General features: G+C 37.3%; 1 protein-coding gene across 1 annotated transcript in view; it reads right to left on the bottom strand.

Annotated features, from left to right (window-relative positions):
- The window catches only part of WDR64 (WD repeat domain 64), a 54,887-nt gene that overhangs the window by 26,556 nt on the left and 15,293 nt on the right, over positions 1–13,038 (bottom strand). The window contains exon 10 of the mRNA XM_036379764.1: positions 7,192–7,331. Within this exon, the coding sequence (XP_036235657.1) occupies positions 7,192–7,331 (140 nt within the window). The remainder of the gene's footprint in view (positions 1–7,191; positions 7,332–13,038) is intronic.

Here is a 13,038-nt window from a genome sequence, read left to right as displayed (position 1 = left end):
ATAGTGACCAGCCTTCTCCACACAGTTGGTATCTGGCACACAGGGGCATTCAAGGAATGCATACTGCATCTATTTCCTCCATCTTGGCTGCAACAGCCCCAGAAAACCACTTTATTATCCCCTCCAGGATTGCAATATGGAACAGTTCCCTCTGTTCTCAGGGGCTCTTCTTGTGTCATTCATTTTTCAACCCAATGGCAAAATCACATAGTTACAGATGGAATTTCCACAGACACTGATAAAAAATTGGGAACCAAATCCCCCCAGAGTTCAGTGGGACTTCTTGCCACTGGGACCCACTCTGAGCCTTCTGACATCCCCTGAAAAATGTACATGCCTATATTTGCACTCATAAACATTTTCCTCTTGAGCATGACCTTCCTTCACGCCCTAAAACTCAGAACATAGAAAAAAGTCTGAGTAATCTTTTCCATTGGCTCTGAAGCCTTTGTTTTATGAGCATGTAAAACTAGTAACACACCTCTCTTCTGTTTTTGTCAATACACTCAAAGACAGACAGAAGACAAAAGATTCATTCTTAGCAATTAAAATGTGAAGAGCAGAGGGAAATAGAAAAAATATGAGAAATAAGGCCAGAAAAATTGGTAAATAAATTTTTTACTTGTTCTCACTACAATAAAATACAGGCTTGGGAACACTTATCTCTTGCCAGGTTTCTATGAAGACACTACTGTGGGAACATGCTTTGACTTTGGAAGAAGCAAATCCTGTTCTCCTTTCTGTCTGCAATTTACTGAGATAGATAAGGACTAAAGAAGTTCAGCTTTTGCCCCTCCCCCTTCCCCCATCAAAACATAATCCCTTCCAGTTTCTGCTAGTTAAGAATAAGTGACTTCAAAACACTGTTCTATGGGAAATATCTCAGTAAGTCTCTAGAGAAAAGAGAAACTTTCTTTTAGTTCTTCCAAACTCACATTCTGATGATACTTTTTGAAAGTTAAAGAATATTTGTTTTCTGAAGAAGTCAACTTTCCTCAGTTTTACAGAATGGTGATACTGAAAGCTTTTAAAAAGACTTATGAAAAAACATTCATGCAGGAAAATCCAAAATCCAACCACTTTCATGGGGCAGAAAGAAGTTGTGCTAGCCACAGTATTCACTGTAGGCATAGGCAGGAAGAGTGAGGAACAATTGAGGTGGATTTTTTGTTGAAGCATTTCGTTTATCTGCTCCTATTTGCTACCCTGTTCACTTGTTTGAGAGGGTCATTTAAGGCTCCATGGTCTAAATGAAATAATTCACAAAATCATATAGAACGTCGGAGGCCTCAAAGACAAAAATCACCAGGCATGAATGTCAAACTGCAGTTCTGCTGACTGTGTTACTTAAGTTATCTGCAGAGAGTGCCTATATGTGTCTTGTGATCCCTGAAGGTGATCCTGCAAGGTGCTACAACTCCCTGTCACAGTAAGAAGATTTAGGAAAAAAATGGATGTCCATGGGATTACTTGTGAGGTTAAGGCAAGGAGGATTTAGTTCTAATCACATTAATGCAATGTGGTGCAGCAGCCAGTACTATATCTACTGCCTTACTGAGATAGCAACTTGACAAAGTTCAGAATTATGAGGATTTCAAATCACATTCTCAGATAATACCATTAATGGGGTAGTATATAAAATTACTCACTTTTCCCAAACCTGAAGGGCTGCTGGAAAGAAATCAAACTCTTGTATGCAGTAGTGAGTCTAATTACATAGTAATGAGCCTGAAGGATATTTACTGGGTGCTGCTATTGAGAGGGTGTAAAATCTCTGCATGTCTTGTCTCTGTACTGTGTACAGGATGTGCTGACAATAGACACTCCTGATCCCTGCTGCAAAGACAAAATAACACTCAACACTTCTGGAGAACAGCTTCTGTGGATATGTAGATGGTGTGGGGATCAGAAACAGGAAACTAGAGGTATAGAACAGAGGTGGCTGCCCATGGATACCTGAATCAGGAGAGTTAAAAACCAGTCATTTTTCTCCTATCAATCTTCAACCAATCTTAGAATGATTATCTCACCTTAGACAAAGTTTTTGAAGTAATTTTACTTTTTCACGGAATAACAATTGTTACTGGAGGGGGCTTTGGAGATAACCTTGTCTTATACCATGGTTCACATAGAGCAAGGCCATGTCCAAATGGATTTGAAATATCTCCAAGGACAGAGATTCCACAACCTCTCTGGGCATCCTGTGTCTGTGCTTGGTCTCCCTCACAATAAAGAAATGTTTCTTTCTTTAGAAGAAAGAATCTCCTGTTTAAGTATTCATTATCTGGTCACTGGGAGTCACTGAAAAGATCCTGGTGCCATCTTCTTTACACTCTCCTTCCAATATTTATCTATATGAAAGAGATCTCCCTTGAGACTTCTGTAGGTTTTTGTAGTGTTTGGGCTTTTTTTGTTTGTTTGTTTGGTTGGTTTATTTTATTTTTGGACTATCTAAGGCACAGAGTGATTTGAATATTAGAAAATGGGACAGGAAATTACAGAAAATTGAGTATCTTACATGGAAAGTCTGAAGAATATTCAGTGCTATTGAAGGATTATGCAATATAAGAGAAGAATAAAATTCTTAATATCTGGGAGAAACAAACAAACCAAAGAGAATAAAGGCACAGCAATAAGGAAACTTTGGTTTCAAAGCTGTAAACAAAAAATGTGTCTGATATAGATGTGGCCACAACATTTTTGTGAAGGATGACTGGAACAGATTTCCCAAGTGCCTCTTTTTCAAATTATCTAGATTAAATTTAATACTGTTATACAGTACATTCCAGTAATGGCCGTGATTAGCAATGGTTTGACATAAATTAAGCAGTGTGTTTCCAGCCGAGTTGCTCTCATTTTTCAGGAAGACAAATGACTGTACTATAAATATATCCTTGTAACAATATCATGTGCTTTCAAAACTGGTTAGACAGACAGTCACACTAACAGGCACTGATAAAATCACCTGCTCAGCTCCAGACTGACAAAGACACTTATGACTTCCCACAGGGATATCACCCAGCTGATATTAAGCAGATCAGGAGACAGAGGACAGGAGACTGATAACATCAAGGCTTGAGTAAATTTGCAAAAGTCAGAAAATGAAAAAACTAATAACATATCTTACTCCCCTTTATCTTCTCTGAAATGCTAGAAATCTACCCTTAGTTTGTGTAAGAGTAAAGCTAACGTGTACAACAGAGCTACTTTAGGATAGGCAAATTTTAGCAAGGAAATGTCTATGTGGTTGCATCATGTTGGCTGCATTAGATTTTAAAGAAATTATGAATGGAGTGAAGCTCTCCCATGCCCCGGAATGAAGATATGAGAAATTCCTACTTATTGCACTACTCTCCTGCCATGTGTAAATGTGTGTATTGCTCTTTAGCTACCAAAAATGAAATTGCTTTTAAAAAGAAAAAAACCAAAAGAACAGTGATTTCACTTGTTTAAAACAAGGGGCTTGTGCTTACAAATGATACTGTACAGTGTTTTAAAGACTGGGAATATAGTCCTTATATTAGCCCTACTGATCATCAAACAAAACTTTTAATGAATTGAAGCCTGGAGGCTGAAATGTCTGTCTCACTCAGGTGGTCTAAATCAACCAAACCCACCACTGGAGATGTTGAGAGACAATGTCAATGAGACACCTGGTGAAGTAAATTTTGGCTTTCTGATTTCCGCTGACAACTCAAGTAGGCAAGACATGAAGTTGTAGCCTCCACTGTTCAAGTTGTGAATCCCTACTCTGCACTGAGAGAGAGTGGCTGTCACTGCTTCACAGCCTTTCAGTACAAGAGCTATTCCTCTTGGAACAGCTCTTGTCAGTCTGGAATAGCTGGTCAGGTCTGGTCTCTGCCATTAGCCTTAACCTCCTTGTTTCCACAGAGTGTAAGATCATCCTTCAGATAATCGCCGGCTTCCTGCCACATCTCCAGGCTTAATAGCCCCTGTGCCTACAAGTGGTTTTTTTTTCCCTTGATGCTTCCTGAATGCATTCAATCAGTTCTGTAATATGAAAAAAAATGAAGTAATAAATGCTTCTTGATGCAGGATGAAAATAAGAATGGGCAAACTATAGAGAGACAGGGGCAATGAAGGACCGAGTCACATGAAGGAGAGGAAAACAATCAACACAGGAGAGATTTCCTATGCAGTATTCTTCTATCTGTGCTGAAGCATCAAGTCAGTTTTCCATTATTTCTTTACCTCATGGACTATTATCATATTACCATACACCCTGTAAAAGTAATTATTCTGTTTATTGGGCCCAACAGGAAAAAAAAAAAAAACCCAAGCAACTATAGCAATTTCTATTAACTTAGAGTACTGGTAGTTGTAGAAAAATTCATTAGTGGCAGATCAAGTATCTTTATACAGGACAATCTTGCCTTGCCTGCCTGAAACATCAAACTGATGTCATAATTCATTGTCTATTGAGTGTGTCTTGAAGCATCTGAGCATGCTGCTTAGCTGAAATTCCAAATCCATAGTCGGCTTTTTTAAAAGGAATTAATGTATTCTACCAGCATTTTTTGTCAATAAAAAAGATGTTGCTTCAGTGCTTGAATAAGCCATATTATTTTACTTTGCAGAGAAAAGGTGTAAAATAGTTCTAACAGTATAAAATAATCACTCATTCTTTTTTTTATAGCTCCCACATGATAAATATCAATGGTATTACAATCATAAATCTAGAGATAGGCTTTGGCAGTCATCTTAGAAAAAATGTTTCCTGAAAATTGCTTTAGTGGCTTCTTCAGAATAATTCCAATCAAAGAGTTATATACATTTGCATTTACAGTCATATACATATGCTTTTACTTTTATGCCAGTAATCTAATCTATGCCTATAACATGATGATACTTTGCAGAGTCCATGTATTATGTGCAGACCTGAGTCTGTATTTTGATACAATGACACTAGGGATCAGTTAATACCTTCAGACAAATTTAGAAGTAATTACTTTTTGGAAATATTTTCAACCAAAATGAAAGTCAAGACAGACACACTCTAAGTGTAAGTAATTGTGATGGATGTAGTTCATGTTGGTCTGTGGTATATAATTTAACACACAGTTGTGATTGTGGGAAATCTCAACACAAGATTCAGAGAATGTTCCTATGATTAGGAACACACAGATCAATATTTACATAGATCAATATCAGATCTTCTTGTAAATTCACCTAACTGAACTGCTGAAGAAAATGACATGGCTGTGGACTACAGCTCTAACTGTACCTATGCAAACTGTTATCTCCAAGGTATTTACAAACTGGAAGATCAGAACAAACTTGTTTCCATGAATATTATATTCCAAAGCAAGTTCAGCAACACAGAAATATGAAAATTCCTGCCTTGGCCCTCCCCTCTACTTCAATGTCACTACTATGAAATATTAATTCATATGACTGAAAGTCATACAGAAATTATATACAATTCAATGCCTCTGCCTAATTTTTATGTTATAAACCCAAAAAACTAAGTTGAATTTTTGTGACAGGAGAATTTGAAAATTTTTAATAGCTGCCTGACAACTTCTTACTAATAATTAGTCCTATCAAGAAATCCTTATAATGTTGGAGCAAACAAAATGCTTATGTGCTGGAATAGTTAAAGAAATCTTCATTTTCTTAAATAGAATGATTGTTTGAATTCAAATTCTAAAATAGTTCCTTAATTGTTGTGGTAATTTTTTTTTTGTGGCTCAGGACAACTTGTTTTCAGTTAGATTAAATATCACAGAGGTTGTAGATATATTTCTTTAACGCTTTCCAGAAAGCTGTATTGCATAGTGCCCAAAATGCCAGAGACTAAATCAAGAAGTCTGCTCCAAGAAGACGACAGCTCTGCTCAGATGTTTCTGCTGACAAAAGCAGAACTGATCTAGTAAAGCATACTAGTTTTGACTGGGGTAGAGTTAATTTTCTTCCCAGTGGCTGGTATGGGGCTGTGTTTTGGATTTGTGCTGAACACAGGTTGATAATATAGAGAGATTTTTGTTATTGCTGAGCTGGGCTTGCACAAAGCCAAGGTCTGCTGAGTGATCTGTACTTTTGGAATCTACCTCACAAATTTGATGCCTCCCTTCCCTTCTCCTGGGATCTACTCTCTTTTTCATGATATCTTCAGACTGTTAGAGTTAAGAATCTTCTAAACTAGCTCTTCCACTATAATACAAATCTCCTATGATCTCTAATTATTTTCACTAGTGCTGCAAAACCACAGCTTCAGATTTGTTAATTTTTACATCTCTGTATAAACCACAATATATATATTTGTGTTCTATAGTATGAAACTAGAGTTAATAATACCAAATAAATCCCCTAGTACTCTTGCAATAGATCTGTAAGATTTGTGGTATCTTTAAACCATTCACTGCACGTTTTGAGTCTTTAATTCAGCCAATACTTCTTTAGACCACAATGAATTGCTGCAGCACAAGTCTGAGACCAAAAGCCAACGTGACCCCTTAATTTCGAACTCCATAGTATAAATCAGTTGCATGCAGGCTGCAGAGACATTCTTGTGAGAACATTTCACATTGCACAAAAATATCTTTACAATGACAAGGAACTTTTCAATACAATTCAAGAAAAATAGTCGTTAAGTTTAAAATCAGTCTGAATCTTCAAATGTAACAATTATGTAACAAACATAACAACTGCAGATCTTAATTTAAAAAAAATTACTCCCTACTTTTCACCTTACTTTGCAACTTTAGTTGAAAGTGGCACAATAAAAACCCTTTAATATGGATATAGTTTAGGTTATATTCAATTTTGGGAATGTTTGTCTCTGGGCCTGGCCATCCAACCAGTTCTTAACACAGCAAAGGTGCACTGTGCAAGCTGTGGGCTCACAGCTTTTCCAGGAGAATGCCATGGGAGACAGTCCCAAAGGCTTTGCTGAAGTCCAGGCAGATAACAACCACAGCCTTACCCTCACCCACCAGGTAGGGTCACCTGCTCATAAATGGAGAACAGGTTAGTCAGGGAGGACCTGCCTTTCCTAAACCTGTGCTGGCTGGGCCTGATCCCTTGGTTCTCCTGTATATGTTGTGTGATTGCACTCCAGATCCTCTGGTCCATAGCTTTGTGCGGCACTGAGGCTAGGCTGACAGGCCTGGACTTCTCTGGATCCTTCTTCCAGCCCTGTTTCCTTGAGGTTCAGAAAAGTGTTTTTACCTTTGCACAAGAGAGGCTGATGACATGTTGATCTTTCTCATTTGTCACAATTTCCACAATACCATGTTTGTGTCCGAATAGCTTCCCCGTAGGACTAAAATTAACAACAGGATTCCACAAACGAAGGATTCTGTCATTACCTGAAAGAAAATAAATTAATATATAGTCAGAAAGACTGAATAGTAACTTGTATTACAAATAAAATTTGTAATTGAGAAAGCTTAGTGTTCATTAGCCCATCCTTCCATTTGGGTAGACTACTCCCACATAAGGATGTGAATTTTTCATTCTAAGGGCTGGATTGCAGCTTATGTTTCATTGCTTAACCACAAACACATATTAAAAATGCACAACTGAATAGCTTTTCAAAGCCATTTTATTTTGCTAAAGAATGGCAGGGACAGTTAATGAGACTACGTGGACTAGTCCCAGAGGAGCAGACTACTTTAACAGAAATGCAACAGGACACAAAGGGATAACCTCCTTTATGGATGAAGGTGAACATCCAGAAAGGAGTGGGCATGAAATCTGAGGGCAGACAGAAAAAGGTGACTGCTGATGATTGAGTTTGTAGTAAAGTAAATGAGAATTAGGTATTTAATACTTATTTGTATGTTCAAATTTTGAATTTGCCTACAATTTAAGGAATAATCTTTGATTGTGTTATAGGTCAATGCTTGGTACTATTTTGCTAATAGTTTCCATAAATATTTCAAAACACAAGGATGTTGAAAATGTATTTTAACTTTCAATTCCTGGCAAATATTGCAATTGTATGAATTGTATGCATCTAGCTGAACAGTTTATTTTGACACACAATAAATTAAACAGCCACATTTTGTCTAAACTTCTGCTTGAGTTCTACTTTTCTCTCAGCTGAAATTGAAGAGCAAAAAGCAAAAAAAACCATAGACTAGGAAGTATATGTCCCAAGAGAACCAGCTCAATTATGTTAAGCGCTCAGCTCAATTATGTTAATAATGTTCCTTAAGCTTGTTCAACCTACTGTCATTAGTCAGTCCCTCAATTTCTCTCTACAGAAATCTATTCCTTTCCTTCTTAATGCAGCAAGATGTGATTTGTTTAGGAGCACCTCATCTCCCTTCTCCTCCATTCAATAATATTGTTCTCTCAGATAAATTGAATCCGCTGTTTATGTGGCTTCTCTCTAAATGAGAGATGCTCACTGAAGGAATTATCTACTCTTAAAATAGCTACAACAGAAAGCCATTTTGATTTATGCCAGCTCATTTCACAAGTGTGACTGAGAATTCAACTATGCAAACAGCTGTACCAGCACAATGGAGGGACAACTTCTGCAAAGGAAAGGAAGGCCAGGAGTAGGTACCTGACTGTCTCAAAACTTCAAGGGGAAGTAATTCTTTTTTAGGCAAAACTACCCTAGATAATCTGTATTTGCTGTAAGCATGGCAGGAAGAAGCCTAAATGGGTTATAACTGCACAAATGGTTTATGAAGCCCTTTTGGATGGGGAAACTTCAGAATGTGGTTGACATCCCTGGTCACTTTCTTCAAACTCTTGTGTTAGACTGTCCCAGACATGTCCTGCAAATCAGCAGAACCCTTGTGACCAGGTCAGGGTTTAGGGTGAAACAAGTCCATGGGAGTAAAACTCAGTTTGCACATCTCCCATGAAGAAGGACATGAAATACAGTTGACAGAAGCCTCCAGTGAGACTGGTGAGATTGGTTTTAATATCAGAGAGAATAGACATTTTTTCAACAATATACTCCTTACCAGCCCCAGATAGAAACTGTCATGTCTTAAGACAATGGAGAACTGAGAAGAAGCTGTTGACAATATCTGATCAACTTGACTACCTGCTGACTGCACTTTTGAGGAACAGAACCTTTCTGTCTTCCTAACAGCTCTGTTCTTTATATTCCTGAAGCGACAGCAGTGATTGAAGGGGAGGATAGTGCCCTTTAATTCTGGCAGAGTTTCTTTTAAGAGTAGAATCACTAATACATGTAATTTACTTCAGATATTAACAGGAAGATCAAGTGACATTTGGGAAGAAAACCTTTCCCCATACTAAAAAATACTGTTTGCTTTTTATGTGGAAATAGTGGATTCATTTTAGTTCCTTTTACTGATATGGAGATAATGCTAGATTTTATTATAGTTGATGTGCTCTCTGCTCTCTTTCTGGACTAATGCCAGATTGGCCCTACGATTCACTGCTACCCTGGAACATTTCCTGGAACATTCATTCTCTCCATGCTCCAAATATGCCTCCAGGATTCAGAATCCTGAAACAGAAAGTCTGGGTACCAAGCACAGTCAAGAAAAGCTTGAAGAAGATGATCTATTCAACAGCAATTTTAAAAGATTTTGTGAAATCAGTGATTTGAATCAACACAGATTCAGTTGTGTATGGTCCTTTTCGTGATAAACAATTACAAAACCAGATGTTTAGGGTTTTTTTAGAAGTTAGATTCCACAACCACAGCTCTATTCTAGCTAGATGTTATGGACTCAAATACTTTCTTTGAAAATGTGATGCTTTGTCTAACTGTCTCTCTTGCTGACACAGTTTTGTAATTTGTGTGGTATTACAAGCCTGCTGAGATGTCTGCCTTCCAGTAGTGTGGAAACCCACTTGAGAACAATAACATATTTGCATGGAGAAATATTAGGCTTAGCCTGGCATCCTCAAAAGACAGTAAAAAAAATATATACCTCCTGATTTCTTTCTAGGCTGCTACACCCACACAGAAAACTCCTTACCGTTTAAAAGAACTTGTCTTTCCTTCAAATATGCCTTATTATCTTGCCTTATAATGTCTGCAAAACCTCTTCAGAACAGTCAGACATCTGGGGAACTAGTCTGTCATACTGACAAATGTCTGTGTTTTATTTTTTTTCTTTGTGTTTCCTTGTCCGTCTTTGTATGCTCTTCTTAAATTTAGATGGCATCATAGAAAAGAGTTTGCTATGCTTCTGACAGCTAATGCTAGAGGACTTCTGGTGATTTCTATCACTGGGATTCCTGGGAATTCCTGAAAATGTGCTTCCCTTGTTCCAGGAATTCACAAAGGAAACTGAACAAGCACAGAGTAGCTCCTTTTATCAGTCCTAACGTGTTACTATTAGATTTAGAAATTACTAATAGTTTTTCTTCTGTTCCATTGCTCACAGGAAAACAGCCAAACTTGAAGAACTAATAGAGTTAGAAGTTGATATATCATTTAAAACTCATAATCTCCTGCTTTTACATGCATTCCTAATTTGATTTTAACTGCAGTCATTCCCTGAAGTGATGATTAAGACATAGCTGGAATTGAAATTAATACAGAATAAGAAGAAAACCATGTAAACTTACCATTCAGTGTAATATTAATGCAAAATGCCACACAGAGAAGTTATTTTAAACTTCTCTGGGCTCCATATTTTAGGCTGCTCTCAGGCTTTTATCATTTTACTGATTGAAATCTGGCCTTAAGCATGAAAAGCAAACTCAGTACCAGGGTTGTTTTTATCTTATTCATTTTTATATATTTCAAATATCTAGAAGACAAAATTAGGTTGTGTCACAGTACTGACAAACTCATGAGCATAATCAAATACAAATAAATGATGGAAGAATGTGTTAAAATATGACTTTTTAAATAGTCACAGTGATAATTCATCACAGTATGTAATATTCCATTTGTGCTATAAACACCTGCCTAAATAACCCTAAGAAGGGCTTACTAAAATGCTGAGCAGATTTACCCCTGCTGAATACTTTAGAAGCAAGCCTGCAATCAAAGGCTGGATTTTTCTTTTATGTTAATTGCCAAATGAGACAAATAAACATAGCTTTTACAAATGTTTGAACATGTCACCAAGAAATCTACATATTATGATTCCTGAGTTATTTACCTGTTATGGTCTCTTGTTTTTAGGGTACATTATAGGTAAAATTGCAGACTCCCTAATTAACAGGACTAGCTTATGTTCATTTTAAATAATTTAAATCTGTCATTAATTGGATCATCAACATGTGTTTCTCAATTAGTAAAGAGTGAGATGACTTTTAAGATACAGAGGCAAACACAGTGTGCTCCAGCCTGGTGGTATGCTGTGCCATTGGGAGCAGTGTATTCTACTAACAGTGCACAGAACTCTAAAGCTCAGCTTTAGAAGGCTTTAGTAGAAGGGTCTCTCAAGACCTGTAGTATTATTCTAAATTCTGGGTGCAGCTTCACAGTAGGCCCTGACTGATCTAACTTCACTGTGAAATTGAAAGAGATGACCCTACCCTGTCTTTGCTTTTGGACAGGCATTCCCACTGTGCTCTGGGACTCTTAGTAATACAGCTCAGGAATAATTTCCTTTCCTGTTCAAGGGGAGCAGCAGGGCTAAGCTTTGGGAATGAGGGTGAGAGGCAGGAGGATGCCCTTCAATTACAATATGAAGTATGATGGGTGAACAAGCAAGACAGGATTCCAACTCAAGTACTTTCAGTACTTTTGTGCAAAGTCAAAACAAATTAGAATTCAGTGCTGAGAAAACTCACCTGCTTCTAAAATTCCCTGATTAGGGATCTGTTTAGATGGGATAGGCGCTCCTGCATTCTAAGTCTGTCCGCCAACCATCACAAACAAGTATGCAATCTAACTTTTTCAAAAATCCAAGCTCCATTTAAAACTAAGAATATTTTTCTGCAACTGCCACTATTCAGAAGACTCTTCCTGAATATCATCGCTCTAATTTTTGCTCTAATAGACATCAGTGGCATTCCTTGTTAATTGTAATTTTTCTAGGTTATAGAAAATATACTTTTTAAATCTCTGCACAATGGTGCAGTTAGAGCTTAGGTCAGGTGGTTAGAGCCTGCTGCTGTAAACACCAAGACTGTGAGTTCAATCACTGTATGGGCCATTCACTTAAGAGTTGGACCTGATGATTGTTACAGGTCTCTTCCCGCACCTTTTTTTCTATATTCTATATACTTTTCTATATTCAACTAATCTTTCTCAAATGTGGTTCCTATCAGCAAGACAGAACCAGCACATGCACCTAGGGCAAGTCATGCTGCATGATTGTTCTATTTCTTTTCTGTGCCTCAAGTGTTTACTGCTGGTCACTGACTAGGAGGGCTGAGTGCATTAGGCAGACCTTTGGTCCGGCCTAACGAGCTGTTATAATTTTCTTATAAAGTTTATCCAGATTTTTCTCTTCTGCTATTTCTGGAAGAAGAATTTTCAGTGTGTAAAAGAAATTTTTTCTAGTTCCTGTGACATTCTTTCCTATTCAGACACTTTACCCTGGATTTATTATTACAGAAAAATCCTCCTCTTGTACCTGTAGGAAATAGCGACCACATTTTGTTGAATAGGACCTCCCTACTTTATGTCAGCAATTAATTTCTTCAGACTACTTTTTTTTTGAGACAAGGTAATCAGTGTAAACAGTATCTCCTCCAGGTCTAAACTTCAAAATTTTCACTAATAACTCTTCTACAGATTTTCCTTTAAATCTTGTGTCTAGAAAATCAATAGAACTGTCTGATATTTATTTTGATATCTTTCACAGTTTTCCGTTTGGTAAATGGCTACAATTCAACATGAATTGCATTATGTCCCATATACTGCTATGTATATTATCAAGGTTGGACAGCAGAGTCTTGGCCATTTTTTAGTTCTTCTTATATATAGATGTAAGAATTATTATGTTTGCTATTGCAATTTTTAACAAAGTTTTAACAATAAAGACTTGAAGAAAAACAGCATCAATGTCACTTGAGGGCACCACCCTATCAGACAGACTTTATAAACAAGGCTGCTGCCATACTCCAGCAGCATTTCTGCAGCATCAAACACGACCACGGCAGTAGACA

The sequence above is a fragment of the Molothrus ater genome, chromosome 3 (assembly GCF_012460135.2).
Source record: "Molothrus ater isolate BHLD 08-10-18 breed brown headed cowbird chromosome 3, BPBGC_Mater_1.1, whole genome shotgun sequence".
In the NCBI taxonomy this organism is placed as follows: domain Eukaryota; kingdom Metazoa; phylum Chordata; class Aves; order Passeriformes; family Icteridae; genus Molothrus; species Molothrus ater.
The sequence above is the reverse complement of the archived record's forward strand: the minus strand, read 5'-3'. Positions and strand labels throughout refer to the sequence as shown.